Below are 26300 nucleotides of genomic sequence, written 5' to 3' on the forward strand. Positions count from 1 at the left end.
TCCACAAATGCCTACAACAGCCAAATATGGATTAGTCTAAAACGAAGAATCAGAAACTCCGTTATGGTCTGCCACATGGGTGGGAGACCAGGTACTTAAGCTGTCCTCTTCGGCCATCTGAGGCACATTAACGGGAAGCTGGATGGGAAGCAGAGCAGCTAGGTCTCATACCAGCCCTGGGATGTGAAATTAACCCCCAATTCTGTTGTTGAAATTAAGCAAGAAGCGGAAGTACAGTCCCCACTGGTGTAATCTGTGTGCTGGGCAAATACAAGCACTTTCATTAGCTTGCCTCTAGGTCCGCTATTGGGATTTCAACATAGAAGACCCTTTCCTACTTGTAGGTCTTTTTTTATTTTAAAGATTTATTTATTTATTTACTTGAAAGAATTATTTGCTTGAAAGACAGAGTTACACAGAGAAGGAGGCACAGTAAGAGAGATTTTCCATTTGCTGCTTTACTGCCCACATGTCCAAAACAACTGGGGGCTAGAGGAAGCCCAAAACAGGAACCTGTTATTCCAACTGAGACTCTCACCTGTTTACTAGAGGTCTGCTTCCCTGGAGCAGTATAGGTTCAGTATAGGTTCAGTATAGTATATACTGGATTCAGTATAGGTTCAACTTGTAAACCCATGCTAGTCAGAGGTTGTCTTGAGGGGTTGATGCTCAGTACCCCTGCACTGAGCCATCACACTTCTCAGGATGTTGTCTGATGTAAAGCAAGTGGGATGCATGCTTCTCTACTGACTGTATTTAATCGTCTGTTGATTATGGCATCTCCATCCTTGTAATTACCACCATGTTTTGTTGTTGTTTAATTTAATTGGGCTTTTAAAAAATGTAATTCCTGGATCTAACTCCTTAAAGCAGACTCTGGGTTGAAATAAGGAGTCTGTGGGTTTTTTTTTTTGTTTTGTTTTGTTTTTTGCTTTTTAAATGTTAAAAGGGTGTTTATTTGAATGGCATAAAGACAGAGAGATCTCCTGTCTGCTAGTACACTCCCCAAATACCCACGTTGGCCAGGCTGTAGCCAGTTGAAACCTGGAACCTGGACTCAGTCCTAGTCTCCCAAGATTTGAACCATCACTGTGGCCTTCTCCCAACTTCAAGAGACATCACCCCACTTCCCGTTGCCTGCCATAGTAGGAAACTGGAATTAGGAACTGGAAGTGCAGTCAGATTCTCCTGTGGGATACAAACAACCTCCTGATCAGTCACCCCGGCATGTTTTTGAAGATGGACAATTTTTAAAATTTTATTTATTTATTTATTTTGTACAATTTTCTGTTTCACTTGTGTATTACATGGGAAGTGTATTGATATTTGGTTGGTTACCAAGTCTCTATTTCAAAATATGCCTCAACATTCAGTAGACTAACTGAATAAATTAAGATTATGCATTAAAGGGCACGGTTTGTTCAGTGGGCATAGGGCAACTTGTACTTTGATCATTTGAGCTGTGTACTTGTTCCCAAACTGTTGGGAAAATCGTATCTTGATCTGTGTACGATAAGTGCTGAAGCTGTATGCTTTCCTCTTCCTTTCTTTGTGCCAAGGGACATGTGCGTGATTGTACACGGCTGAAAAACCTAACACATTGTAACCAAGTTCCATGTTGATATCATTCAAAGAACATGAGCTACTCCAAGTGTGTTGGGGAACGGTCTTGTGCATTTTGCTTGGCCCCAAGAAATTGACGGTACACTCGCTTGCAGGGGCCGTGCTGTAACCAAGTGGCAGGTGGAAGTATGGGACCTTGCCACATGGTCCGCGAAGTGCAACTGTGAATGTGTAACCTGGGATTCACACTGCTGAGCAATAAGTGAAATAATTTTTTGTATCTCTTCACAACCAATTTCTCGTGATGCACGCATGCAGATAGAAGATCATGATTTGAAGATTTACATCCAGCAAATAAAATTTACGCTCCCTGAAAGGCAGAAGCGGCCATCATTTCATGGTTCCTAAGCTTCATTGTCTGTTTGCCTTTGGTCGGTGCACGTGGCCCCATGTACGCACATGTACGCACACCCGTTATGGAGAGAGAGCTTTCTGCACTGTCAACTTTGTTTTATAAAAGCTCTGTTTTCTCTATTGCCTTTATCTATTACATCTGTAGGATTTATTTAAGCAATGACGAATCTCTCTGTAGGGCCCCGGGTCTGGGAGAAGAACCCCTGGCAGGCCATTGGGAGGAGATTTGTTGGCAGTGACTGTGCATTAATTTGCCGGGCGGTGTGGGAGAGGCCAGGGCTGCATCTGCCGGGGGCTGGGCAGGTTAGAACTGTGACAAGCTCTGCTTCGGGGAAGCCGACAGTGTACCTCATCAGTTGTCTTAGCAATTGCTAAATGAAGGTGGCTGTCTTCTGAAATCCCAGAGGAAGCGTTCTGGTTTCTTCCCACTGTACGCCTGGGTTGTTTACATCTCTCTCGTTCTCGGAGAATCAGCGAAGATGGGCTGTGTAATGAGCTGACAGATGGCTCAGTCTTGCAGTTTTCACATTTGTATTTTGATTTGTATACATGGTTATAATATAAGAGCTTCTTTTAAAGTTTTATTTATGGTCTTACTTGAAAAACAGGCAGAGAGAGGGGGAGAGGGAGAAATCTTGACTCATTGGTTCATTGTCCAAACGCCTGCAGTATGGGCTGGGGCGAGTCACAACAAGTAGCCAGGTCTCCCACAGGGTGGCAGGGACCCAAGCACTTAACCATAACTGGCTGCCTCCCAGGCGCGTTAGTGGGAAGCCGGATCGGAGAAATGGAGGTGGCCCTGGATCGCAGGCCCTGTGTTGTGGGATCTGCATTTTGTGAGACATGGTGTGGAGGCTGCAGGAGAGTCTTAACAGGTAAGGCTCGAGTATTCTGGATATCCAAGTAAATGTGCACGTTGGTACACATACGCCCAGGGTTGGGCAGTCAGGCAGCCTCCAGGCTTTGGGAAAGTGAAGTTTGAAATTCCAAGGATTGAGCTGGTCAAGGGACCACATGATTTTCCAGGCATAAAACTGGGGCAAAGAAGGAAATGAGCACTGAGGAACCCTTAAAGACGTGTGGGCAGTGAGGTAGGGAGGAAATAACTGGGAATGGTAGGGACTTGGTGGAGGCTTGGTTGGCAGGGCTGTGATTCCAGCCTGGGGTGGGATGGGGAGTGTGCTGTGCTCTGGGACTGTGAACCGTGCAGGAGCTGTCATCTTCGTTGAGTGTTGGGGTCGTCCTTCAGCTCTGACGCCCTTAGAGCCCTTCGCGGAACAGAGGCTTTCAGGTCTCATGGTTCTCCTGAACCAGGGCCACGTGTGAAGGAACAGTGGCAGTTCCCCAAAGGAGGTGACAGCCATTGGTGGGTATGCTGCTGAGTCCCTAACAACCAGCTCCGTGGAGCAGCCACTGCCACAGTCAGTTCCAGGCTTCCCCTGTCGACGCCGGGTTGGGAAGAGTGTCCTGCGTGGACCTCACACACATCCTACACACCAGCACTTGTTTCTGTGTAACATTACGCTGTTGGCAAATACATGTTTCTGATGACTTCAATAAGACGTGTTGGTGCATGGCCTGCGTTCAGTCTGTTGACTTTTCTTAACTGGGGCCACGGGGGGAAGGAGGGTGAAGGCAGATCAAGCAGCTGAATATTTTACTCATTTTTTGGTTTTATTTTACTTGAAAGAGAGAAGGGCAAAACCGATTTTCTACCCACTGATTTACTCCCCAAATTCACAACACAGGCAGAGTTCCACCAGAAACCAGGAGCCAGAAACTCCCCCTGCGTCCCCCTGTGTAAGACCCCAATACTTGGCCCATTGTCTGATGTGGTACATTGGAAGTGGAGTCTGGGCTATCCCATGGGATGTAGGTGTCCCAAGCAGTGATGAAAGCTGCAGCATCTAATGCCCGTCCTGCTCTGAAGCATTGTGAGAATTCGTTTTTCTCATCTTGACCTTATGTGATGGTTTGCACACAGCACACAAGTTGGTAATAGTAATACTGTATGAGGCGCCTTCCTTGAGGTTGCATATGTAAGTGCACGTGCTACGTGACCAAGTTTCTTATTTAGACTTGGAGCTCATCCCCGAGATATCTTATTCTGTGTGTGAGCATACTACAGCATCTGAAAAAAAAAAAAGAGTCCCAAATCTGAAACGCCTGTGGTGTGCGGCATGCCCGATAGGGGCACCACCCGCTCAGGACAGGGGGCCTGGAGCGTGCAGTGCTGGTGGTGTTGTCAGTTCTGCATTACCGTCTGACACTTCAGAGGAAGCCCCAGCTGGATGCCTACCCAGACAAAGTGAGCAAGTGTTGACGGTGTGTGCAGGCTTATGGTTCCGGTGGCTCTCTTCCTTGTCCGGGGCCTTTTATGCCACCATCCCAGAATGGCTGGGGCCACATGATTCATATGAACAGGAATGTTTTCTGATGGCTATGTAAGCTGCGAAGCCCAGGTCTTGACACCAGTAGCTGGCAAGCACCCTCTTACTGTGTCCTGCATCAAAGTGGAGTGGCAAAGACTCCTCCCCCTCCAGCCCTCCTAATCCTGTTGACTAGGGAGGGCCCCTGTGGCCTGATCACCTTTTCTCAGGGCTTTCTCTCTTAATGTTGTCATAGGAGCTGTAAGTGTGTTTTCGAGGGTACTCTTCCCAGCCACGGCAGTGTCCTTGCAGCTGCCTTTATTAACTCAATACTTAGGATTTGTAGTCTGTCTCTACACAGTTGCTACTGAAATGCTTTAGTTGACTTTCTCTGGATGATTTCCTAACTTACTTCTGAGTATCAGAAATAGGGTTCCTCAGCATCCCTGCCTTAGCAAGCACACGCATGAAGAGGGGTGTGAAAGTCTTCCCCACTCCCTCATTAGCCCTCATTCAAGTATAGTATACTAGCCAATGTTCTGCCATGTTCTGCATAACATTCCCTGCTTGAAGGCTTTTTTTTTTGAACGTTTATTTATTCCTCTGACCGTCAGAGTTAGGGAGAAAAAGAAAATATTTTCCTCTCACTGATTTACGTCCCAGAAGCCTGCAACAGCCATGCTGGTTTGTTCTGAAGCCAAGAGCTTCATCTGGGCCTCCCATGTGGGTAGCCGGGGCCCAAGCACTTGGACCATATGATGCTACTTCTTTCTAGGTGTGTCTACAGGGACCTGGATGGGAACCAGCACCCATGTGGGATGTTGGCAGTGCAGGAGACTGCCTTACTTGCTACTGTACAATGGTCCCACTGAAGGGTTTTATGGCCAACAATTTCTCATTCCTAAGCTATGGGGGGAAAAATGAACCATGTGGTTTCCATGGTTTTCCCCTGTCCTAAAGAAATTTGATTTCCAAAATGTCCATGTGTGATGAGCCCCTTTGAGTGTTGAGATTCACCCTCTTGGAACAGAATTTGTGTTTTTGTCCATCGGTGCTTGCCGGGTGGACAGACACCCGCTTAGGCCCAGGGAAGTTGAGAAACAGACCTGGCCCCCTGGTGTGGCGCTTCCCTTCCACCCGGCTGCTCAGCTTGGTCCAGCCCCAGAGGTGTGCCAAGTAAGTGCCTAGAATGCCTGCTTTTCCTTTCAAAGAGCACCAGGAAGCTACCAGAGCAGCAGTTCTGCAGCACTGTACACAGAGAAATTCCTGAGAGGCAACCCTTCTTGGAGGATTGCTGGACTGGACCCCTACTCCCCCCAGGCCTTCCACAAGCACGGCCCCCATCTCAGTGGGCCAAGCCAAGGACCTCAGAATGGAATAATAGGTTTCTGCTTCATTCCCCCACCAGCCGTTTTCCTGCCTCATGTACTAATCCCTACAGCTGTTTGCCATGAAAAAACATTGATTTATTACTCGGTGTGCCAACTCCTGAGTGTTAGCATTGTCCAGCCAAATGGTGCATGTTTGCATTGGTATTAGATTTAACCATTCCTGGGCTGTCATGCACACTAGTCAGAGTTTTGCCCAGATTGGGGGGGGGGAGGGGGAAAGAGGGGTTATAACTCTTGAGTGGGTTACAAGGCGACCTGGCAAGATGCTGAAATATTTAGTCAGACCCTCGAGTGTAAAGAGGTAGCTAAAACGCACTGTGTTGCGTGGTAATGAGCAACAATGAAGAAGACTTGGAGCCCTCTGCCCCATGGGTCCCAGTTACTAACAATAGCCTTTCTCCATCCCTGAAGCTTGGACTTCACCCTAACGTCAGACCAGAGCCCAGGAGCAGAATGCAGACAATGGGAGCCTGACTGGGGCCTAATGCAGAGAGGCCGTCAAGGCTGTCAGACAGCCTGATTGATCGGCTCCTGCACTTCAGCCTCCTGTTGCCAAGCACAGAGGCTCCTGCTCCTTCGGTGCGGGCAGGGGCCAAATGGGGTCAGAACTTACCGGCCTGCTGGGCTCCAGTCTGACCAATAGAGACTGAAGTGCAGTCAATAATTTACGTGGAGTTTGTGCCTAGCATAGTGAGGAAAGCAGGTTTGACCCTGAAAGCTTCTCCCCACTGACACACAGTGCAGCTTATTGTAGAGGATTAGAATCATTATGGAATGTTTATGCTACTTGGGAGTTTCAGAACTGGCAGGTGAAGGTACATAAAGGGAAGACCAGTGATTCTGAATGTGTTAAAAATAAAAATACAAAATCACGACAGGTGGAGTCAGAGTGACTTGGGAACGTGTGTGCAGAGAACATGGGTTATAAGCTTTGGGTCTGCCAACACGCAGGCAGATTTGGGGTAACTAGAGGGACTGGAGGGGCACAGATAGGGAAGAGGAATTTGATTTCAGCTTCGTGCCTCAGAGAATAAAGCCAAGTTAGCCTGCTCGGGGTGTGTGTGATGGCATATGTCTGGATCCACACACACGTGTTTGTACCCCTCTGCTGTATTCATACAGACGGTCATACAGAGACGCGGAGTGGGGCAGGCTGGTCAGTGACCAACCAAAGCCCCGGACCCTCTCCGGGTGCTGCTCTGGAGAGCGCTGTTAGTCATGCTTCATTAAGCTTGTTTACCAAAGAGAAATGGTGTCTCAACTCAGGACTGAAGTGCTCCCAGCCCTGTTGGGCTTTTGTCCTTCCCTGAAAAGTAAGAACTCTGGAATGTGGAGTGGGTTGGGAAGGCAGCCAGGATAGACTCCCAAGGTGTGGAGAAGGAGCTGGGAGGAGCATCAGTCCATACCTGGCTCCTGTGAACTGCTTGGAATGGAGAGGGGCCCTGTGTGCCGTGGCTCCTGCATTCCTCCAGGGAACTCATGGGCACAACACTTCAGGGCGGGGTTTGCCACCTTCGGGACACCTGTGCCACGAGGTTCCCTGCCAAGCCTGTCCACTGGGCATGTGCAAGTTTTCTTGACACTGCATGGGTTTGAGAACTGTTTTTGCACCCAACTGAGAACTCTGTGAACCTTGCCGGAGGTGGGCCTGTGCTGGGATAAGCCATGTAAAGGCAAGAGTGCACATGGGCCCCGCTTGCACGCCACGCGGCGACCGACTCCACATGTGCATGGCATGGTGTCTGAGAAGTAGTCGCCAGCCTGCTGTGTAGGACTGTGCCTAAGGGTGCTGGTGGCTCTCGATGCAGCCCTCCTGGGTGCCTGTGACCTGTTGCCACTGCTCATGCAAGCTCAGGATCTGGTTGTCCGAGGCACCTTAGCAGGCAGTGTTGGAGAGGAGCGGAGGGTCCGCCAAAGCAGGGAGGCGTAATCCTTGCACTGATGAGGGCACATGCACTCTGAGGGCAGTCCCAAGCGCTCAGGGTGGGATGTGTATGGTCACCTGGCTCCAAAGCAGATGTGTGTGTTACTGGGTGTGACTTCTGAATGCTTTGCTGAACCTCTCTGCCTGTGAGGCATTCTGCAGCTGGGAAGCCTGCTGGCCTGCAACATGCATTAGCATTGTTGAGAAGTGAAGTATCGTGTACTGCAGTAAACACTACTTAGTTGGCCTCTAGTGATCAGATCTGATCTTTGTTAGAAGGCTATGCTGAATGTTTCTACCTGTGCAATACAAAAATACACCTGTGTCATAGTGAAAATAATGTCACTCCCCTCACGGGCTCCGTGGAGTCCCAGGCAGAGGAGAACGAGGGGCAGCGTCGGGGGGATACTGGCAGTGAGCCCCAGAACTCCTGCTCAGGCCATTGTGCTAGGCAGGCGCGCCAGCAGATGATGTCACCGAGGCAGCGAGCGAGAGGAGGAGCAGCGAGAGCAGTCAGCTGCGCATTGACCACCTGTCTTCACGGGGGGAAGAAAATAGATTGCAGTGAATAAGTGAGAGTCTAGTTTTCCAAGAAGCTCAATGATTTTCCCAAATCAATACAGTTCATCAGGCCTCAGAACAAAGGCTGTGAGGGAGGTGACAGTGATGGAAGTGGCTGGGTGTTCTTTTGTGTATTAAACCGTAAGGCCCACAGGGAGCTAGGTTTCTTTAGCAGAGTCTGGGTTTTGTTTTCTGGGTTTTTTTTCTTTTTAAATTTTTTAAGGGTTCATTCAGAGTATCTAGGGGAGGAAATGCTTTCACATTCCTCAGAGATCTCTGTAAGATTGTGTGCTAGTGATCAATTGTACTCTTGAAACAGGTAGGCAGTAATCAAGTCACCAATGGTGCCATCTTTCTGAATGCAGAATAGGTTGACCATTGTTCTTCCGGCTTGGTTAAAGGTTCCTGGTTGCTGCTGATGGATAGGACTGCGATGAAACAGAAAGAACGACCTGGTGTGACTGGCAAATTCAGAATCCGCTCTCCCATAAATGATGGGACTGTTCCCAGCTTTCTGAAAATGAGAACAATGCTGAAGAGCATGGCTGCCCACAGCCTGGGAGGTGTAATGAATGCAGCCAGAGTGATGCCACATACGCATCCCAGCCGCCGGCAGAGATCTGTCCCAGTGGGCAGCTTTGAGCCCCTCTCTCCTTTCAGCTTGAAACTCACTGTGCTCTGATAAAAGTAAAGTCACATGTTAGCACCCGCACCCTGTGTCTCTGGTGTGCGACTTGGGCAGCTGCACACTGGGGCACCGAAGTGAATGGCACCCTGTATTGCTGGTTCAGATGGCCACCCTGGGTCATAGATGACCCCGTTACAGGATGTGGCTAGAGCAGCTCTTGAAACTTTCACCCTTTGAGTGGCCCAATTCTTCCAAAACAACAACAACAAAAAAATCCTGCCTTTTTGTTTCATGTGACAGCACTTTTCTTGTCCTGTGTTCATGTATACTTGGTACTGGTCATACTGGAAAGTCTCTCTGCCTTTAGGCTGGCTAGTATTTTGTGAACAAACCTTAGTTGTAAAGTTGAAAAATTCCCCCAGAGACTTGCAGACTCATCTCTGTCCTTTGAAGAAGGACCTGTCTGGGGGTGCAAGGCTCTGAAGCTAGAACAGTCTGCAAGTCAGCCAGCGTGCTGTGCAAGATGCAGTGGGGAAAAAAGATGGCATCCCCATCCCTGCTCCAGACCTAGAAGCCAGGTCCCCCCAGGCTGTAGGGACAGGATGGGCCTAAGGACATGGCGTGGCCACCTCCCTTGTGCATGCATGTAATGGCTCCTCTGGAAACAGCATGGGTGGAGCTGCAACCCGAATGTGGCTGCTACCTGGCATGTCCCCGCAGACACCAGGAAGTGCTTGGCCAATTACTGAGAAGCCAGTCCTGGGCGTGGGATCCTTGTAAGACCAAGGGGTTAGGTGCTAAGGACCTGTGCTGGTTGAAATGCCATGAGGTTCTCTGCCAGTGTGAGAGAAAGCAGGGAAGAAAATGAGGTGCATTCATGAACGATATTTTTCTTTTAATGTTTGCTTATTTTTATTTACTTAAAGGCAGAAAGAGCCAGATGTGCTGGTTCACTTGCTGAATGGCCACATTCTTCCGGGCCAAGCCACAGGCAGCAGCCCAGAACTCCTTCCCGCCCTGCCCTGTGGATGTCAGGGGTCCAGCCATTTACCGTCTTAGTGACCAGCCTCAGTTTTTGAAATATACAATACACAGGGCATGTGTTAGCTGCTCGAGGAATCCCGCAAACCCTCACCCCCCCAAACCCCGTGAAATCCCAGAACAGAAAAATGAAAGGGACTTGGGTAAAGGGCATCTCCAGCACCTAGCTCGGGGTGAGACCAATCAGATGACTTTGGGGCAGAAAAGTTCTATTGACTTCCAGTTTTAAGATAGATGAAAAATAGCATCATAATGTCTGGTTCAGGCTCTCACTTGAACTTAAATCATTTTCATCAAAGGCATTTAAGAACTGTCTGCTTGACATGACCACGGGTTAGAGGTGTTCAAGATTCTGAGATTTCAGGGAAAAACAACAACAACCACGCTAACCTGTGTGGATGCTTTCCAATTAACATAACACCTTTTGGGGACTTGGCCCTTTAATAGCCCCTCTTTCCCAGGGCAGCACACGGTGCAGTTTGTAGGCGAAACTTCCGTCATGCCCACTCCAGCAGACAGCACAGCTCTAGCAAACATTTGTGCCCACGTGTGTGTTTGCACATGAATTCTGGGTCGATTCAAAGGCTCTGGCCTCCTTGCAGCACTTTCTACAAGGAAAGAAAGATGCGAGCAGAAGCATTGACTTGACGCTGCTTGATGGAGGAGCACAGCCCTTAAGCATTCTGAGCAGGAGAAGGCATGGAGAAAAAGCCGGGGTGACAGCGACAGGCCCTCCCCGGGCGGCCGAGAGTGGGCTGTTCTGTACCATGTGTTGTCTCCCCACAGTGCACCCGGCTCCTGGAGGCGTGCACAGCAGTGCACCCCAGACACGCCGTGACGACCTGCTCTACCCGGCCCCGCAGGTGCAGGGCCAGCACCGCGTCCTTCCCACCCCTGGGCCCCCGCTCCCTGGCCAGCTGCCGCCGCCTCCGAGCCCAGCCAATCCGACGCGAGCGTTGGCAATGGGCACTGACCAATGAGCGGCCGGCATTTGATCGGAGGAAAAAAAAAAAGAAAAAAGCGAAACCCTAGGGGGAAAAGCAGTAACAAAAGGCTTTCACTGCCGACAAATGTTAAGTGTCTGTGCAGACTTTTCCTGTTTTTAATTTTACGACTGCGAGAATGGAGGGTCTGTTGTTTCTTTCATGTTTCCTTTCAAGCCGTTTTAATTATACATTTGTGCTACATCAGGGACCCCGCAACGCCGCGATCCACCTATGGCATGCAAGGCCGGCGTGCAGCACGCTGCAACTTGAGCTGACAGACACAAGAATTTTAAGCGGCTGCAGAGGTCTCTGACACCACACATGGTGCCCCAGGAAACCAGCCTCCCCGCCCCTTTCCTGCAGGGACGGCCGCCTCCAAGAGCCTTTTCCTCTGATTGTTCTGTCTTCTGCACCTTTTGAGCAAATGCCTAATGACCTCCTGATCCTCGTCGCAAAAGGAATTCTTCTACTCAGCGGTTTTATAGAAAAAAAAAAAGTCCCCTCCTGAGGGAATGATGATGGAATCAACGGTGATTTCAGGAAATGCCTGCCTTGCTTCATCCTAGCGTCTCTCCTCTCTTACAATAGACGGCGGGTCCATTCAGCGGTCACTTAATAGCGACCCAGAGCAGCTGGGAAACCGTCTGGGGGGAGGGGGATCTTCTCCTGAGACTTTGGAAAGAAAACTCGCCCTCCCCGCTCCTGGAGCCCCAACCGCTCTGGGAGTTTTTTGCCGGCTGTTTGAAGGCTCCCAAGGAAATCAGTTTTACCTGGAGAGGTTTCCCTTTGCATCAGGCAGCTAAGTTCCTGTAAAATTCAAAATGGCAGTGGCTTTGAGTGAGACCTACTGCTGCTTGGTGGGAGCAGCCCAGGAAACAAAGGCTCGCTGACCGGGCTGTTTGCTGCCCTATTTAAGTTTCTCCTCTCCCAAATCTACACCCTTTAAAAAATCAGTTGTAAAAGAGTGATCCTGGGGTGGGGGGAGGGGTGGTGACGACAACAACAACAAAAGAAGTAGAAAAAAGGCGAAGTTGCCCTCTGGAGAAATAAAAAGGATGTTGTATTTTGTTTCTTGGTGACATTTGTTGTACTAAGTGCTCTTAAGTTTGGCAATTCACAGATGCAGAGCTAAATTAAATTGTCTGCCTGCAGAGCAGTGTAGGGAAGCCGAACTGCTTGCAGGAAACAGGGGTGTTGGTTTTGAGATTTCTTTTGTAATCCTCTGTGGCGAACGCTTAGCCAAGTCGATTCTAAAGATAACCCTGAGAGCACATCTCATTGTGCACATTTATTTTCTTAAGAGGGCTATTTTGGGAGTCCTTCCTACGAAACAAGACGCAACAGTGAAACGGATACCCCAACAAGGCTGAGGACTTGCCCACCTCAGTCAGGGAGAAGGGAGGATTCGGAGAGATGGGAGCTCTCTGTCCGCTGCCTGGCATCCGGTGTGCCCCCCCCCCCCACCCCTTTGGGTCCCTATTTTTATGCACCTGCACCATTTTTTTTTTCTTAATAAAAATCACCGTTCTTTTCCAGCTGATTTGGAATCAGAGCCAATGGCTCTGGGTCACCTTCTGGTTAAGCATTGGTAACTGGCGTTTAGTTTATGTTGGCTGCTTGCCAAGCGAAAGCAATTATGTGCAATAATAGAAAAATTAAGAGGTGAGTGTTGCTGTTTTACAGCAAGACATGGCAAAAACCATTTCCTTCTGTCAGCGGTATCCTGACTGCACTCTCGCACACTCTGACCCCGGTAGACCCACACCCATGCTCCTGGACACACACACACACACACACACACACACACAATTTCCTGTGGGTTTTAACTTGAGGTCACTGAAACCAGAAAGAGGAAGAATGCAAACCACAGCTTTTGTAAGCAAGTGAGAATAGAACTCTGCTGGTAAAGTCATCATCACCATTGAGCTGGAAATCATCGCACTCAGCGCGGTCCTTTCTTTTGTCTCTGCGCCCCTCCCCTGCCCCCTACAGGTGTCCTAGTGGTCAATGTCACGTGGAGGAACAAGACTTACGTAGGGACCCTTCTGGACTGCACCAAGCACGACTGGGCTCCCCCCAGGTACGCACTAGGGCTTTTCGGTTTTTCTTCTTTGTCTGCAAGAAAATGCTAGTGGCGCGTGCTGGCTAGAGAGAGGCTAGTGCTGTGTCCAGATCAGCAGTGAGCAGTGTAGGGGAGCCTGCTGGGTTGCCAGGGCTGGTTGCTTCTCTCTGCGCATCCCTGCCCTCTGGCCCTTCTGTCTCTTTCTCCTCTGTTTTCTGCATTGGGACAGCCCTAGAAGCTGCTGGTGGCACTGGTGGGAGGGTGAGGAGGCGGAGATCTGGTCCTGGGCTAGTCCAGTGCCAGTGTGCCCCTTTGTGTCCCTGCGAGTTCACCTGCTCTTGCCCATGCTGTTGTTAACATCTGTTCCTTGCGTCCCTAGGTTCTGTGAGTCACCGACCAGTGACCTGGAGATGAGGGGGGGCCGGGGCCGAGGGAAGAGAGCGAGGTCCGCGGCTGCGGCACCCGGCTCCGAGGCCGGCTTCACTGAGTCCCGGGGCTTGCCGAGCAAGAACCGAGGCGGGGCCAATGGCAAAGGGAGGCGGGGCAGCCTCAACGCAAGCGGCCGGAGGACGCCCCCAAACTGTGCCGCCGAGGACATCAAGGCCAGCCCTTCGGCTACCGCCAAGAGGAAGAACAAGCCCCCCATGGAGCTGGACCTCAACTCCAGCTCGGAGGACAGCAAGCCCGGGAAGCGCGTGCGCACCAACTCCAGAAGCACGCCCACCACGCCCCAGGGGAAGCCCGAGGCCACCTTTCTCGACCAAGGCTGCGCCTCCCCAGTGCTCATCGATTGTCCCCACCCCAATTGCAACAAGAAGTACAAGCACATCAATGGCCTGCGCTACCACCAGGCCCACGCGCACCTGGACCCAGAGAACAAGCTGGAGTTTGAGCCCGACAGCGAGGACAAGGTCTCGGACTGCGAGGAGGCCCTCAGCAACGTGGCCCTGGAGTGCTGTGAGCCCAGCGGCGGCATGGCAACCTACAACCAGGCCAAGGCTCCTGCGTCCCCTGGGGCCAGCAACCCCCCTGGCACCCCCAAGGGGAAGAGGGAGCTGCTGAGCAACGGGCCGGCTGCAGCGATGGGTTCCAAGGCGGGGAAGAATTCAGGCAAAAAGAAGGGCCTTAACACCGACCTCAGCAACCTGCCAGTGATCTCCAACATGACTGCCACGCTGGACGGCTGCTCGGCAGCGGCAGCTGATGGCAGCTTGGCTGCAGAGATGCCCAAACTGGAAGCAGAGGGCTTGATTGACAAGAAGACTCTGGGGGAGAAAGAAAAGGGCAGGAAAGGCACCAACTGCAAAATGGACAAGAACCTGTCCAAGCTCAAGGGCGCCCGGCCCATCGCCCCGGCACCTGCTCCCACGCCGCCACAGCTCATTGCCATCCCCACCGCGGCCTTCACTGCCACCACCACAGGAACCATGCCTGGCCTGTCCTCCCTCACCACCACCGTCGTCCAGGCCACACCAAAGAGCCCCCCGTTGAAGCCCATCCAGCCAAAGCCCACCATCATGGGGGAGCCGCTCACAGTGAACCCGGCCCTGGTGTCCCTCAAAGACAAGAAGAAAAAGGAAAAGCGGAAGCTCAAGGACAAAGAAGGCAAGGAGACGGGGAGCCCAAAAACGGACGCCAAGCTGGGCAAGCTGGACGACCCCAAGGGCGCGGCGGGCAAGGATGTGGCCGGGCACTTCCTGAAGGACCACCTCACCAAGGGGGAGGGCCTGGCCAACGGCCTGGCCGAGTCCCAGGAGAGCCGCATGGCCAGCATCAAGGCCGAGGCCGACAAGGTGTACACGTTCACCGACAATGCCCCGAGCCCCTCCATCGGCAGCGCTTCCAGGATAGAGTGCAGCGCCCTGGTGAACGGCCAGGCAGCCCTGCCCACCCTGCACGTGCTCACCCAGAACGGGGCCGAGAGCTCCGTGGGGGCGGCTGCGGCCAAGACCAGCAGCCCCGCCTACTCGGATATCTCCGACGCGGCCGACGATGGCGGCTCCGATAGCCGGTCCGAGGGCATGAGGTCCAAGGCCGGCTCCCCGTCGGAGCTCCTCTCGGGGAAGGACAGCGTGGTCAGAGCGCATCCTGCCGCCGCCACCCAGGCGTCGCAGCTGAAGGAATCGCACTCGCCCTATTATCATGGCTACGACTCCTACTACTCTCCCAGCTACATGCACCCGGCACAGGTGGGCACCCCCGCAGCCGGGAACGGTGCCGGCCCACAGGGGCTGAAGGTGAAAAAGGAGTGTGAGGATGAGGCCGAGAAGAAGGACAAAGCAGAGCAGCTGGAGCCTAAGAAGGGGGAGCACAGCAGCACCCCTCTGCAGCCCCAGCACCAGTCCGTCATCACACAGAGACACCCGGCGCTGGCCCAGTCCCTCTACTATGGCCAGTACGCCTACGGGCTCTACATGGACCAGAAATCCCTGATGGCCAGCAACCCTGCCTACAGACAGCAGTACGAGAAGTACTACGAGGACCAGAGGCTGGCCGAGCAGAAAATGGCCCAGCCCGGGCGAGGAGACTGTGAGAGGAAACATGAGCTCCCGTTGAAGGAGCTGGGCAAGGAGGACGGTAAACAGAAAAACGTGCCGTCGGCCACGGTCTCAAAAGCTCCCTCTACCCCAGAGCCTAACAAAAGCCATTCTAAACTAGGGCCGTCAGTGGCTAATAAAACTGAGGAGACAGGTAAATCGCAGCTTCTCTCCAAAAACCAGCAGCAGCTTCAGGCCGACAGCTTCAAAGCTAAGCAGATGGAAAACCACCAGCTTATTAAGGAGGCTGTAGAAATGAAATCTGTCATGGACTCTATGAAGCAGACAGGTGTAGACCCAACCTCGAGATTTAAACAAGTAAGAGTGTGGAGCGTGGCCCCCATAGAGAGCGCAGTCTGTCTGGGCTTTGATCTGGTGTAGACCGTGCGCAGCCGAGCCGAGGAGCCCCCCGTGAGGGTCTCCTCCCGCTTCTGTCTTGAGAACTCTGCCAACTGGCTCTCGGGAGCTGCCGTAGTAAAACGCACAGTGCCCGCCGTTGTTTCCTTGCCGTGTGTAGCAAGAGGAACTGTGGACGTGCGCTTGGCATGCGTGTGCTCTCCGTGCGACTCTGACGAGACCCCTTAATTTCTTTCTCAGTCCCAGGTGAGGGGCAGGAGTTGCACCCCAGGGCAGCTGAGTTTCCATCAACTTCTAAGGCTGAGGTCATCTGTCCTCCCCCCAGATACCTGTCCTACATCTGTTAGCATCTTCCAGGAGTAATGGAACCCAGCTTTTAAGTCCACACTTGCCATTTGCACCTTTTTTATGATCATTATTTTTTTAAGACTCTGGGGCCCAGGCGTGTCTCACTTAGGGTCTGTCTTATCCTCTGTATGGACTGTCACAGAGCGGGGTTTAGTGCTAAGCGCTTGAGAACAGAATGAGGGGGTTTAGGAGGGGGCCCCAAGGTCAGCGAGCCCGAGAACACCTGTAAACAGGCTCAATGCAACCGTGCACCTGCTGGTACTCCCTGTTGCACTTGTTACACTTTGGCCCCTCCAGCTCCACTGGGCACTGGTTCTCGTATTTCCCAGCCCTCCTGTCCTCCCCACCCCCAGTGCTGAGATAGGCCCTGGAGAAATGAAAACGAGAATCCTTCCCCCATGCGTGTTCCTGCCACAAGCTGGGATTTGGGCACAATCTTGTGATGCCCCCTCCATGGCTGAGATGTCGGGTCATCAAGGCCCGGAGGGCACTAAGCACCCTGTCTCCTTTTCCCAAAGCCAGACCCGGCTGCTGCTGCGTCACAGGGCTGCGTCAGAACCTTCTGGTGGATGGCTGTTTTCTCTCAGAGAAACTGTCCCATGTGCTCTGCGTTTGAGATTGTGTTTTGGTTAGGATGGCAGCATGTAATGAGAAGTGAGCCAGTGTGTATGAGCCTCAGCTATACCAGACCAAGCAAGTGTAATCAGAATCCCTATTGTTTCTCAGGGATGGCGATAGCTATTGTAATTACTTTAAATGTACTCTTTCAGCTTCAGATGGGTTTTTGTTTGTTTGTTTTGGTTTTGGTTCTTTAAAAGTTCTCCCTTTTTGAAACCTAGATGAGATAGTGAAAGGAGACTGAGGGTTGGAATAAATGTATCTGACAATATTATTTGTTGTTGAGGAACGACCTTAACTCCAGCAGGGTTGGGTTTGTAGCCCAGCTTCACAGTTGGGCTCCTGTGTGACCTTGACCTTGGTGTTGCTTGCCCTGGAAAAACTTTGGTCTTGTCTTCTGTATGAGGGATCCATCGTTAACACCTACCCCAGACACGAATGCTCTGTGAGGGAAGGAGGTAAAGCTATGGGCTCGGTGCCTCACAGGAATAAATGTGAAGCTAGTCTGAGAAGCCAGCGGAATAGCGCTATCGGTACGATCAATGGCTTTTCTTAGAATCTGAAATTTTAACGCTAAGTTGTATTTTTTTTTTTTTTCCGAACAGGACCCAGATTCAAGGACATGGCACCATTACGTATACCAGCCCAAGTATCTGGAGCAGCAGAAGCCCGAAGAACTTGATAGAGAGAAGCGACTGAAGGAGGACAGTCCAAGGAAAACGCCCAATAAGGAGGGCGCGGCACCCGGCCTTCCCGTGTCCTTGAGCAGCATTAAAGAGGAGCCCAAGGAGGCCAGGCGCCCCGATTCCCAGCCGATGGAGGACAGCAAGCTCAAGAATGATGACCGGAAGACTCCTGTGAACTGGAAGGACTCTCGGGGCACCCGGGTGGCGGTGTCCTCCCCCATGAGTCAGCATCAGTCCTACATCCAGTACCTGCACGCGTATCCTTACCCACAGATGTACGACCCCAGCCACCCCGCCTACCGGGCCGTCTCTCCCGTCCTCATGCATAGTTACCCCGGTACGTGCCATGCGTGCTAACTGCTGGCTCCCACGCTCGGGCTTAGAACCTCCGGACACACTACCAACTTCAAAACAACTGACATTGGTTGTTTTTATGCTGCTTAGAATTAACTCTAAAATGAAACTGATTGAATATAAGATTTTTTTGTTTTAGTGGAATGTCCTCAGCTAGGTTTCTCCTAGTCTCTGACGGGTTGGTGTGGCTGTTTGGCTGACAGCTCCTCTGTTGCTTATGAAAATATCCTAAGTGCTTAGTGTCTTCATTACACTCACCATTCCTTTCACTTCAGTGGACACAATTAAGTGTACAAAATGGTGGTAAGCTGCTTTTAGTAGGTGGCCTCTCCCTTCAGCAGGATGGATTAGCTGGAAGATGTAGTGGATAGAGTTGAAGGATGAAGTAGCCTGTTCTTAACGAGGTCCCCCAATCCCTACTCTCATCCCACATCCATGTCACCCTGAGGGATTCGGGGCGTTGCTAGTCTGCAGGTGTAGCCCCTAACATGCTGTGGTGTTTGTTGTTTATCTTCAGGGGCCTATCTGTCACCAGGATTTCATTATCCTGTTTACGGGAAGATGTCGGGGAGGGACGAGGCAGAGAAAGTCAACACCAGTCCCAGCCTTACCACGAAAACACCCACCGAATCGAAAGCTCTGGATTTGCTGCAGCAGCACGCCAGCCAGTACCGTAGCAAGTCGCCAGCGGTAAGCCTCCTGCCACCACTGCTGTGTTTGGGGGTGGAGGTGGAAATGGAGAACCAGCTAGGAAACACTTGAGAGCCTTGTGTGGTTTGGGAACCCAGCTGTGATTTCAGGGGTACCATTTTATCCTAGGGTTTAAAGGACAAATGATCAAGGGTGAGCATCTCATGTGAGTGGAAAAGAGGGTGTCGAGCCTGCGGGCCAGGAACAAGCTTTGTGGCATAACCTCGTAGGGGCCCTTCCTCATCCGGAGGGTGAGGCTTTAGATGCACAGGAGCCAACCTCGACACAAGAGAACATTCTTGACAAAATACAGAGAATTGATGGAGGGTTTTATTGTACGGCAACCTTGTAAGCTAAGCAGGTCAGAACCCACAGACTCTCACCCTTATTGGGTGAGTCGTGCTTTGAAACTACTTTCCTTTTGGGGACAGCTTAAAAAAAAAAATCCAAGAGTCCTCTTTAATTCTAACGCACCCTTTCTCCAAGTCGTTGCAGAATGCGGTGCGGAATGACAGAGCGAACCTCTGGCCTTGCCACACCAGCCCAGATAGTGAGACTTCTATGTGAGAACAAGTCTCCTGGCTCCTTGGCTCATTGTCCAGAATTACGACTCTGCCCAAATGATGCAGAAAAGTGTCTGTCAGTGAGAGAGAACTCTTTAGAACTCGCAGGCCTTGAGACACAGAGTGAAGAGACACGCAGTAGGGAGTAGGGTTGTTCTGGACCGGAAGATGGACATTTAAATGAAGTCAGGACATAGAGTCAGGCGAACAGGTGCATCGGACAAACCCCAGAGAAACCGGGAAAAGGTGACTGTTGTTGTAAGTTCACCTTCAAGTGACAGATTTTCTTTGCACCAAGTGAGAAGGAGGGCTCTGGTGAATGGGTGGTAAGCTTCTAACAGGTAGAAATACACAGGACATGCTCAGACCTTCACCAAACCACGCCTGGGGAGCAGGCGACTCAGCCGGCTGCTGGGAGGCCCTGGAATGAGCTACGGACGATCATTTCCTGGGCTGCTGGGTGGCGTGCAGGTGGGGTGTGTCTGTTCAGTGGACGGCACTGGTTCCAGATACCTTGAAGGTCACAAGATGGGCTCTCTCCACAAGATGTAAATAAGAAAATATAATTGGAAAACTTGGCGCCGAAGAAGCCTCTCCGATGGCTTCTTTTCCTTGATGCTTCTGGCTAAATTGTTCCTGAGATGAGATCCAGTCCGCATCCGTGAGTGGGTCCAAATTCCAGGAGCAGGCAATGCCTGAAGCCATCTTCAGTTACCAAAGACTTGGCAGTGTCTGTGTGGTCAGCAGGATGTAGCAGGGGCACAGGGGTGGTGCGTTACCCTTGCTGGTTATTTTGGGGGAGGGGCACTAACTGGGCAATGGTGTTCCTGTTTGTTCTCGCAGCCAGTGGAGAAGGCAGCAGCCGAGCGAGAGCGAGAGGCCGAGAGAGAACGAGAGCGCCACTCGCCCTTCAGCCAGCGCCACCTGCACACGCATCACCACACCCACGTTGGCATGGGGTACCCGCTAATCCCTGGGCAGTACGACCCCTTTCAAGGTCAGCCATGCAGCCCTTACAGTGTCTTTGTTCCTCCTGCCTTGGAGAACAGTTGCTGAAACTGCCTCTCCTACCTCACAATAAAAACGTTAAGCTTGGAGTTGCCGTTGGCTCCGGGGAAGGGTCTTGGCCGCTTGTATGCTGTGTCCCCTCCCTCTCGCCACCCCTGCTCCTGGTACAGCTGATGCTCTGCCCGCTCCCGAATGTCCTGTTGAGACGCGGAGTGGCTCCCGCGTGGTAATTGTCGCTGGGTGACGTTATTGGCACTCACTTTTATCTCTCAGGCTGGGGGGTGGCTGGCAGAGTCTGGGGCACTGGCTGTAAGGATCACGAGATATGAGCCGTGGGGACACTGCGGAGAGGAGTGAGGGGATGGGAGAGGTCATAATGAGATTGTTGGATTTCTCCAGGATCTTTTCCTTTGCAGGTCATGGGAGTGGCTTGCTCAGAGTTAATACTTGTCTAACCTAGTTCCCAGGCTCTTGCTTCACTGAAGGGTGCGGGAGGATGGGAGTATGAAAAAGGGAAACCTTCTTGAAAATCCGGAGTGGAAACCGGGAAGCCTTGGTTGCGTGGTATTTGAGGGAGTGGGTGTTGCCAGGCCTGCCTGCCGCCTCTCCGTCTGCCTCCACTGCAGGAGAGCAGTTTGTTGGAGTCTGGCTGCCTTTGCCAGCTGAGCTGCCACAGCAAATTAGGGCCAATCCCTCCCTGGCTTTCAGCAGCCCTGTCTATTTTCTCACCAGTCCAAAGGCTGAGAGCTGGAGATGGCGGTGCCAGCCGCCAGGGTAAATGCTGCTGAGGCCTGTCCTCTGTGTGTGTGTGTGTGTCTGCGTTTGCGTGCGTGCCCACCTGTGTATGTAGGTGCGGTTGGAATGCAGTGGATACTGGAAATAAGCTCTCAGGGTCTGTCACAGGAGACTGGTTGTATCATGGCTCCACCTCCATGTCCTCATTTAGCTTCACCCCCTTGTAGAGACTGTTTGCAAATATCATCCCGGTGGTGGTTCAGAACATCTCCATGTGGGTTCAGTCCCCAACACTTACCCACTGGCCTCTTGGCCGTCTGCTGTGTGTGCGCGCACCTGTCCAGTAAGATGGCAGCATCAGCAGGTGCTTCCAAGTGCGGGAATGCTGGCCAAATGCGAAACCCCCATGGCCTCTAGTGAGCCAGTAGTGCCCAAAGAGAGCACCTCTAGTTCCTGAACAAGTCGTATTGAGAGTAAGACTAAACTTGGAAGAGAAAGGGTTTTTGCTTCTAGCATAGTGCATCTGAGTAAAGGTACAGAGGTTCAGAAAATCCTGTTCCTTTTTTCCAAGGTGTTGATACTATTACGGCAGTGTTTTAAGGTACCTCTAGCGAAAGAAAGCATACCCATCAAGGTCATGGGTGGAGAGGGCAGTCTTCCATCAGTTTGCCTTTGATTACTTTTTTTTCCTTTAAAAAATAAAAGAATTCTCCATTTACAGTGATTATGTTGTGTAAGAGCCACCTTTCTCCTACATGTCACCTGAGTTTGATTTAGATTCACTTAAAAGAGAGAGAGAGACAGATTGGGGGGTAGGGAGAGAACTTGCAGCTACTGGTTTCCTCCCCAGCTGGCCTCAATGGCTGGGTCTGTTCCAGGCCAGAACCAGGACCCTTGAACTCCATCAGGATCTCCCACATGCTTGAGCCATCTTCTGCTGTATCCACAGGCACATTAGCAGGGAGCTGGATTGGAAATAGAGTAACCCATGCTTATATGGAATGCTAAATTCATAGGATGCATCTTAATCCTTGGTACCACAAGGCTGGTCCCTGGTTCTGTGCACCTTATGGGGTATATTCTGTGCAGTAACCACAGCACTGGGGCTGATGAAAGCGTCAGTGAAATGTGGCATTCTAAACACATGGCACGTCCTTTGCTGCATAATTCATCATGATCCAAGTATTGTGATTTCTCCTGAGCTTCCTGTTGAGGAAAGTATACCAACCACAGGTGTTGTGCAGAGCCAGGAAGTGGCAGGTGCAGCCTCTGCGAGCAGCGCCTGGGAGCGCTGTGGAGGGTTCGGTGGGAGGGATGGAGACTGGCGAGGCCAACTAGCCAGCACGCCAAACTTGCGATATGAAGCTTTGTTCCTTTGGTTGTCTGTGGCCCTCATCTATGTACGTTCACCCTTCTTATCGTGGGAAATGTCACCAAACCCTGCATTTCTCCCCCCATTAGGCTTGACCTCTGCTGCCCTGGTTGCCTCCCAGCAGGTGGCTGCCCAGGCATCTGCATCAGGAATGTTTCCTGCTCAGAGAAGGTAAATATCCTTTGCATTCTGAATGGGTTCTCAGAGACAGCTGCATGGTGGGAAGGGAGGGAGTCTACAGGCCCCTGAGACCAAACCCTTAGATCCTTGGGTTCCCCGTCATGGTAATGAGCATGCGTGTTCTGTCCATGTCCCTCCAAGCCCGCCAGCATAGAGTGAGCACAGGCTGACTGAGCTTTTGGTCAACTGAGGTTGCCTTAGAAGATCCTCGCACTTGGTGGAGGAGAATTCACCACAACTCCCCTTATTATGTTTATTTTATTTATTTTAAAGATTTATTTATTTTATTGGAAAGGCAGATGTGCAGGAGGAGGAAAGACAGAGAAAGATCTTCCGTCCAATGATTTCACTCCCCAAGTGGCCGCAATGGCCAGTGCTGGGCCGATCTGAAGCCAGGGGCCAGGAACTTTTTTCTGGGTCTCCCACGCAGGTGCAGGGTCCCAAGGCTTTGGGCCGTCCTTGACTGCTTTCCCAGGCCACAAGCAGGGAGCTGGATGGGAAGTGGAGCTGCCGGGATTAGAACCGGCGCCCTTTTGGGATCCTGGCGCGTTGAAGGCAATGACCTTAACCATTACGCCATCACGCCGGGCCCCCCTTATGATGTTTAAAAATAAAGTCACAGTTGGAAAGTTTGATTTCCATGATACTAGAGACAAAATAAGAGGTTTTGTCTTAATATTTATTTTTTATGTATTGAAAGCCAGAGGATGGGTGGAGAGGGAAGAGGGAGGAAGAGAGAAACAGACAGACAGCTATCTTCCATCCACTGGATCTCCCTAAGTGGCTGCAGCAGCTAGAGATGCTGCATGCTGAAGCCAGATCAGAAATTCGCCTGTGTCTCTCACATGGGTGCAGGGGCCCATGCACTTGGGCTTTCTTCCACTGCTTTTCAAGGAAGATGAGCAGGGAACTGGCTTGGGATGGTGCAGCTGGGGGTCAAAGCGGCAGCTGTGTCCGATACCAGCATCACAGGCAGTGACTTAACCCACTACACCACAACACCAACTCCTCCTGAGATACTTTTAATGGTCCCTCAAGTTGGTCTTAAGTTGGTCTTAGGAAGGAAAGTAATATATAAAGGGATAGAATTCTTCCTATAAAGTAAATACTGTTCACCATGTGGTTTCCATAGAGTCGGGTCCCATGGATTGAGTAGAAGGCAGAGGAGCCTGGCAAGGTGAGGAATCAGCTGTTGGAGCAGGAGCTGTGTGCTAAGGTGTATTTTTCTCTTGCAGAGAATAACTGTCGTCGAAGTGTCCGTGGTCATGTGACTGGATCACATGGGGAAAGCGCTTTATACAGACATCAGTTCCATGGTGTTAATCTGAAATGCCTTAATGGCAGGCAAAAACCAGTCATTTCATTTTTGTAAATTACAGATTTTATCACAGAGTAACAAATGTTGCTGTAATTAAACTTCTGTTTTATATATATATATATACGTATACATATCTGTATATATACATATATAAATATATATATATACATATATATATATATTCTTTACTTTTTGTATGAGTAACCAGGCTCGCACACACAGGGTCTGCTGCCAGTCGCGAAGCGGTCGGTGAAGGAGGTTTGTAAAGGTGTACCTGGCCTGTTGCAGAGTGCTAGCTGCGAGAGGCTGCCCTAGCTTTCTTCTCTTCTCCTTTGCAATTGTAAATAGCTAATGTTCCGTATCCGTGTGCCTGAACCTTGCATATCCTTCATCTCCCTGCCATAAGCCCCCAGAAAGGCCAGCTGTGATGACAACGACACTTTGGTACCATGTAGGTGTGTACTTGGTGGCTCCTGTTAAAAACGCATCAGTGTGACATGTTGCTGTAGTCACTGTGTGTACTTGTGTATCGTGGGAAAAATACTTTTGGAAGGCATGGGGTTGCCAGTACCACAAAAACTGTGTTGTATATAGAATGTAAAGATTAAAAAGGGGGAGACGATGAGCATCTGTGAATAATAAGGTGTCATTTGTGGGCTATCTCAAACTGCAGATAACCCAATAGCCTGTGTACCAGAGACGTCTGTGATTGTTCTATTACTTGAATAGTCCTGCGGTCCTTTTTTTTGTTTTGTTTCGTTTTTAATGTTTACAATTATCCAATTTTAGAAGAGAGATGTTAACGCCATTGCCTGGTTACTTGTTTTATGCTGTAATCTAGTTTATTTTATGTAAAATGTATATTGAATGCTTTCCTTTTTTATACCTGCCTTAAATAATTTGGCAATCAGAATTAAAAAGTTTTTTTTTTTTTAAATAACAGCCTCTTGTCTGTCTCATGTTATTTCTCCCCGTATTGTGAATTAATAATAAAACGGTGCCCCAACATCAACTCTCCTTGTATAAAAACACACGGGCATGAGCAAGGTGCCAGTAGCCAGGTGCTCACTCCAAGCGTGGGGCATCCCATCCCTACAAACTGGTCCGTATATGTCTCTGACAGGGACTGAGAGACCAAGATGTTAATGTAGGGACGTGTGAACAGGACATAAAACGTGTCCAAAGCCAGTCTGCAAGCTGGAATTTAACTGCTTTACTAGAATGTTCCACACCAGACTTTTCACTCCTCTCCCCTTGATTTCCACCTTTCTCAGCCACTGTATTGGGTACTAGGGTACAGCAGTGAGTAAAGGAAACAGAAGGTCCTGTTCCTGTAGAGCTTGCATGTTCCAGGCACGGCAATGAACCCTGTCTGAGATACACACACACACACACACACACACACACACACACACACACACACACACTGCTCAGGGTTGTCAGGCGGCAGATCGCCACAGCCCAAGGAGGCTGGGAGTGGGCAGCTGGCAGGGAAGCCCTCAGTGAGGACCTGTGGAAGGGTGGACAGTCTGTGGAGCTGGAGACGCAGGTGTGGAACCTGGGGACTGGGTGCCCCGTGTACAGAACAGGCGGAGCTCAAGGACTCAGGCCAGCTTTAAGTTCCTACGACTTCACCAGAACTGCTGACTACGGTTTCTGCCCTTGGTTTACTACGAAGTTAAATTGGTGGATGGTTTGATTGGTTCATTAGGAGGCCAGCATAGTGGTGTGGCACACCAATCCTCCACCATATGGGCACCAATTCCCACTGTGTGCGTATGGCCTGGGAAAAAAAGTGGAGGCTGCACCTGTGTGGAAGTCCTGGAAGAAGCTCCTGGCTCCCAGCTTCAGATCAGCTCAGCGCTGGCTGCTGCAGCCTTTGGAGAGAAAACCAGTGGATGGAAGACAGCTCTGTCTCTCCTTTTCTCTGTTAAGAAAAAATGCACATTTCAGTAAATCTTAAAAAGATACAAATAAAAACTTTGTTTATGGTCCTTTTATTCTATGCATTCAAGGGTTTCATGTGTTTCTTGTCATCTTTGGAGCTATTGACATTTTTCAGCTACTGACTTCCCGTCAGGCAGTTCAAACAGGTTTATACCCCCTGTTCAGACAGGGTTGACAGAATCAGCTGCTCACCTCATGTGACCCAGTTCTCTTTCTCTTAAAGGATTCTTTGAAAGGCAGAATGACAGTGAGAAAGGGAGAGACAGGGAGAAAGAGATCTTCCGTTCTCTGGGCTTACTCCCCAGCTGGCTACAGCAGCCAGAGCTGCACCAGGCTGAAACCATGTGGATGACAGGGGCCCAATCACTCGAATCATCTGCTGTTGCTTTCCTAACCCTATGAAGTTCCATCTTTTCGCCCAGCTGCCAGAGGACCGGATGTGTGTGTGTTGCATACCCATCTGGTAGCCGCTTCTGGATAGATGGTTAGAGAGATGGGATTGTTAATAAGTGCATTAGGCTGGGCTTCACTGTGCTGCTGTAATCAACAAGGGTGCTGATAAATACAGGGAGATAACATGACTAAAAACACCATGCAATGGGTGTTGTTTCCCCCTGCCCCCCAGGCTTTTACTGGAAGGTTGTTCGC

The 26300-nt window shown here is 50.7% G+C and overlaps 1 protein-coding gene across 6 annotated transcripts in view; it reads left to right on the top strand.

Annotated features, from left to right (window-relative positions):
* The window catches only part of ZNF608 (zinc finger protein 608), an 87827-nt gene extending 63186 nt beyond the window's left edge, over nucleotides 1-24641 (top strand). For 4 of the 6 annotated variants that reach the window (XM_058677334.1, XM_058677331.1, XM_058677332.1 and 1 more), the window contains exons 3-9: nucleotides 12870-12957; nucleotides 13319-15794; nucleotides 17405-17822; nucleotides 18357-18529; nucleotides 19936-20089; nucleotides 22297-22378; nucleotides 23623-24641. In XM_058677334.1, coding sequence (XP_058533317.1) covers nucleotides 12870-12957; nucleotides 13319-15794; nucleotides 17405-17822; nucleotides 18357-18529; nucleotides 19936-20089; nucleotides 22297-22378; nucleotides 23623-23629 — 3398 coding nt within the window. In that variant the 3' untranslated portion in view covers nucleotides 23630-24641. Of the gene's footprint in view, nucleotides 1-12869; nucleotides 12958-13318; nucleotides 15795-17404; nucleotides 17823-18356; nucleotides 18530-19935; nucleotides 20090-22296; nucleotides 22383-23622 lie in introns of those variants that run through there. The other 2 variants (XM_004586367.2, XM_058677335.1) reach the window with 2 other exon arrangements.
* Nucleotides 24642-26300: the final 1659 nt, after the last annotated feature.

This window comes from Ochotona princeps, chromosome 19, assembly GCF_030435755.1.
Source record: "Ochotona princeps isolate mOchPri1 chromosome 19, mOchPri1.hap1, whole genome shotgun sequence".
In the NCBI taxonomy this organism is placed as follows: Eukaryota; Metazoa; Chordata; class Mammalia; order Lagomorpha; family Ochotonidae; genus Ochotona; species Ochotona princeps.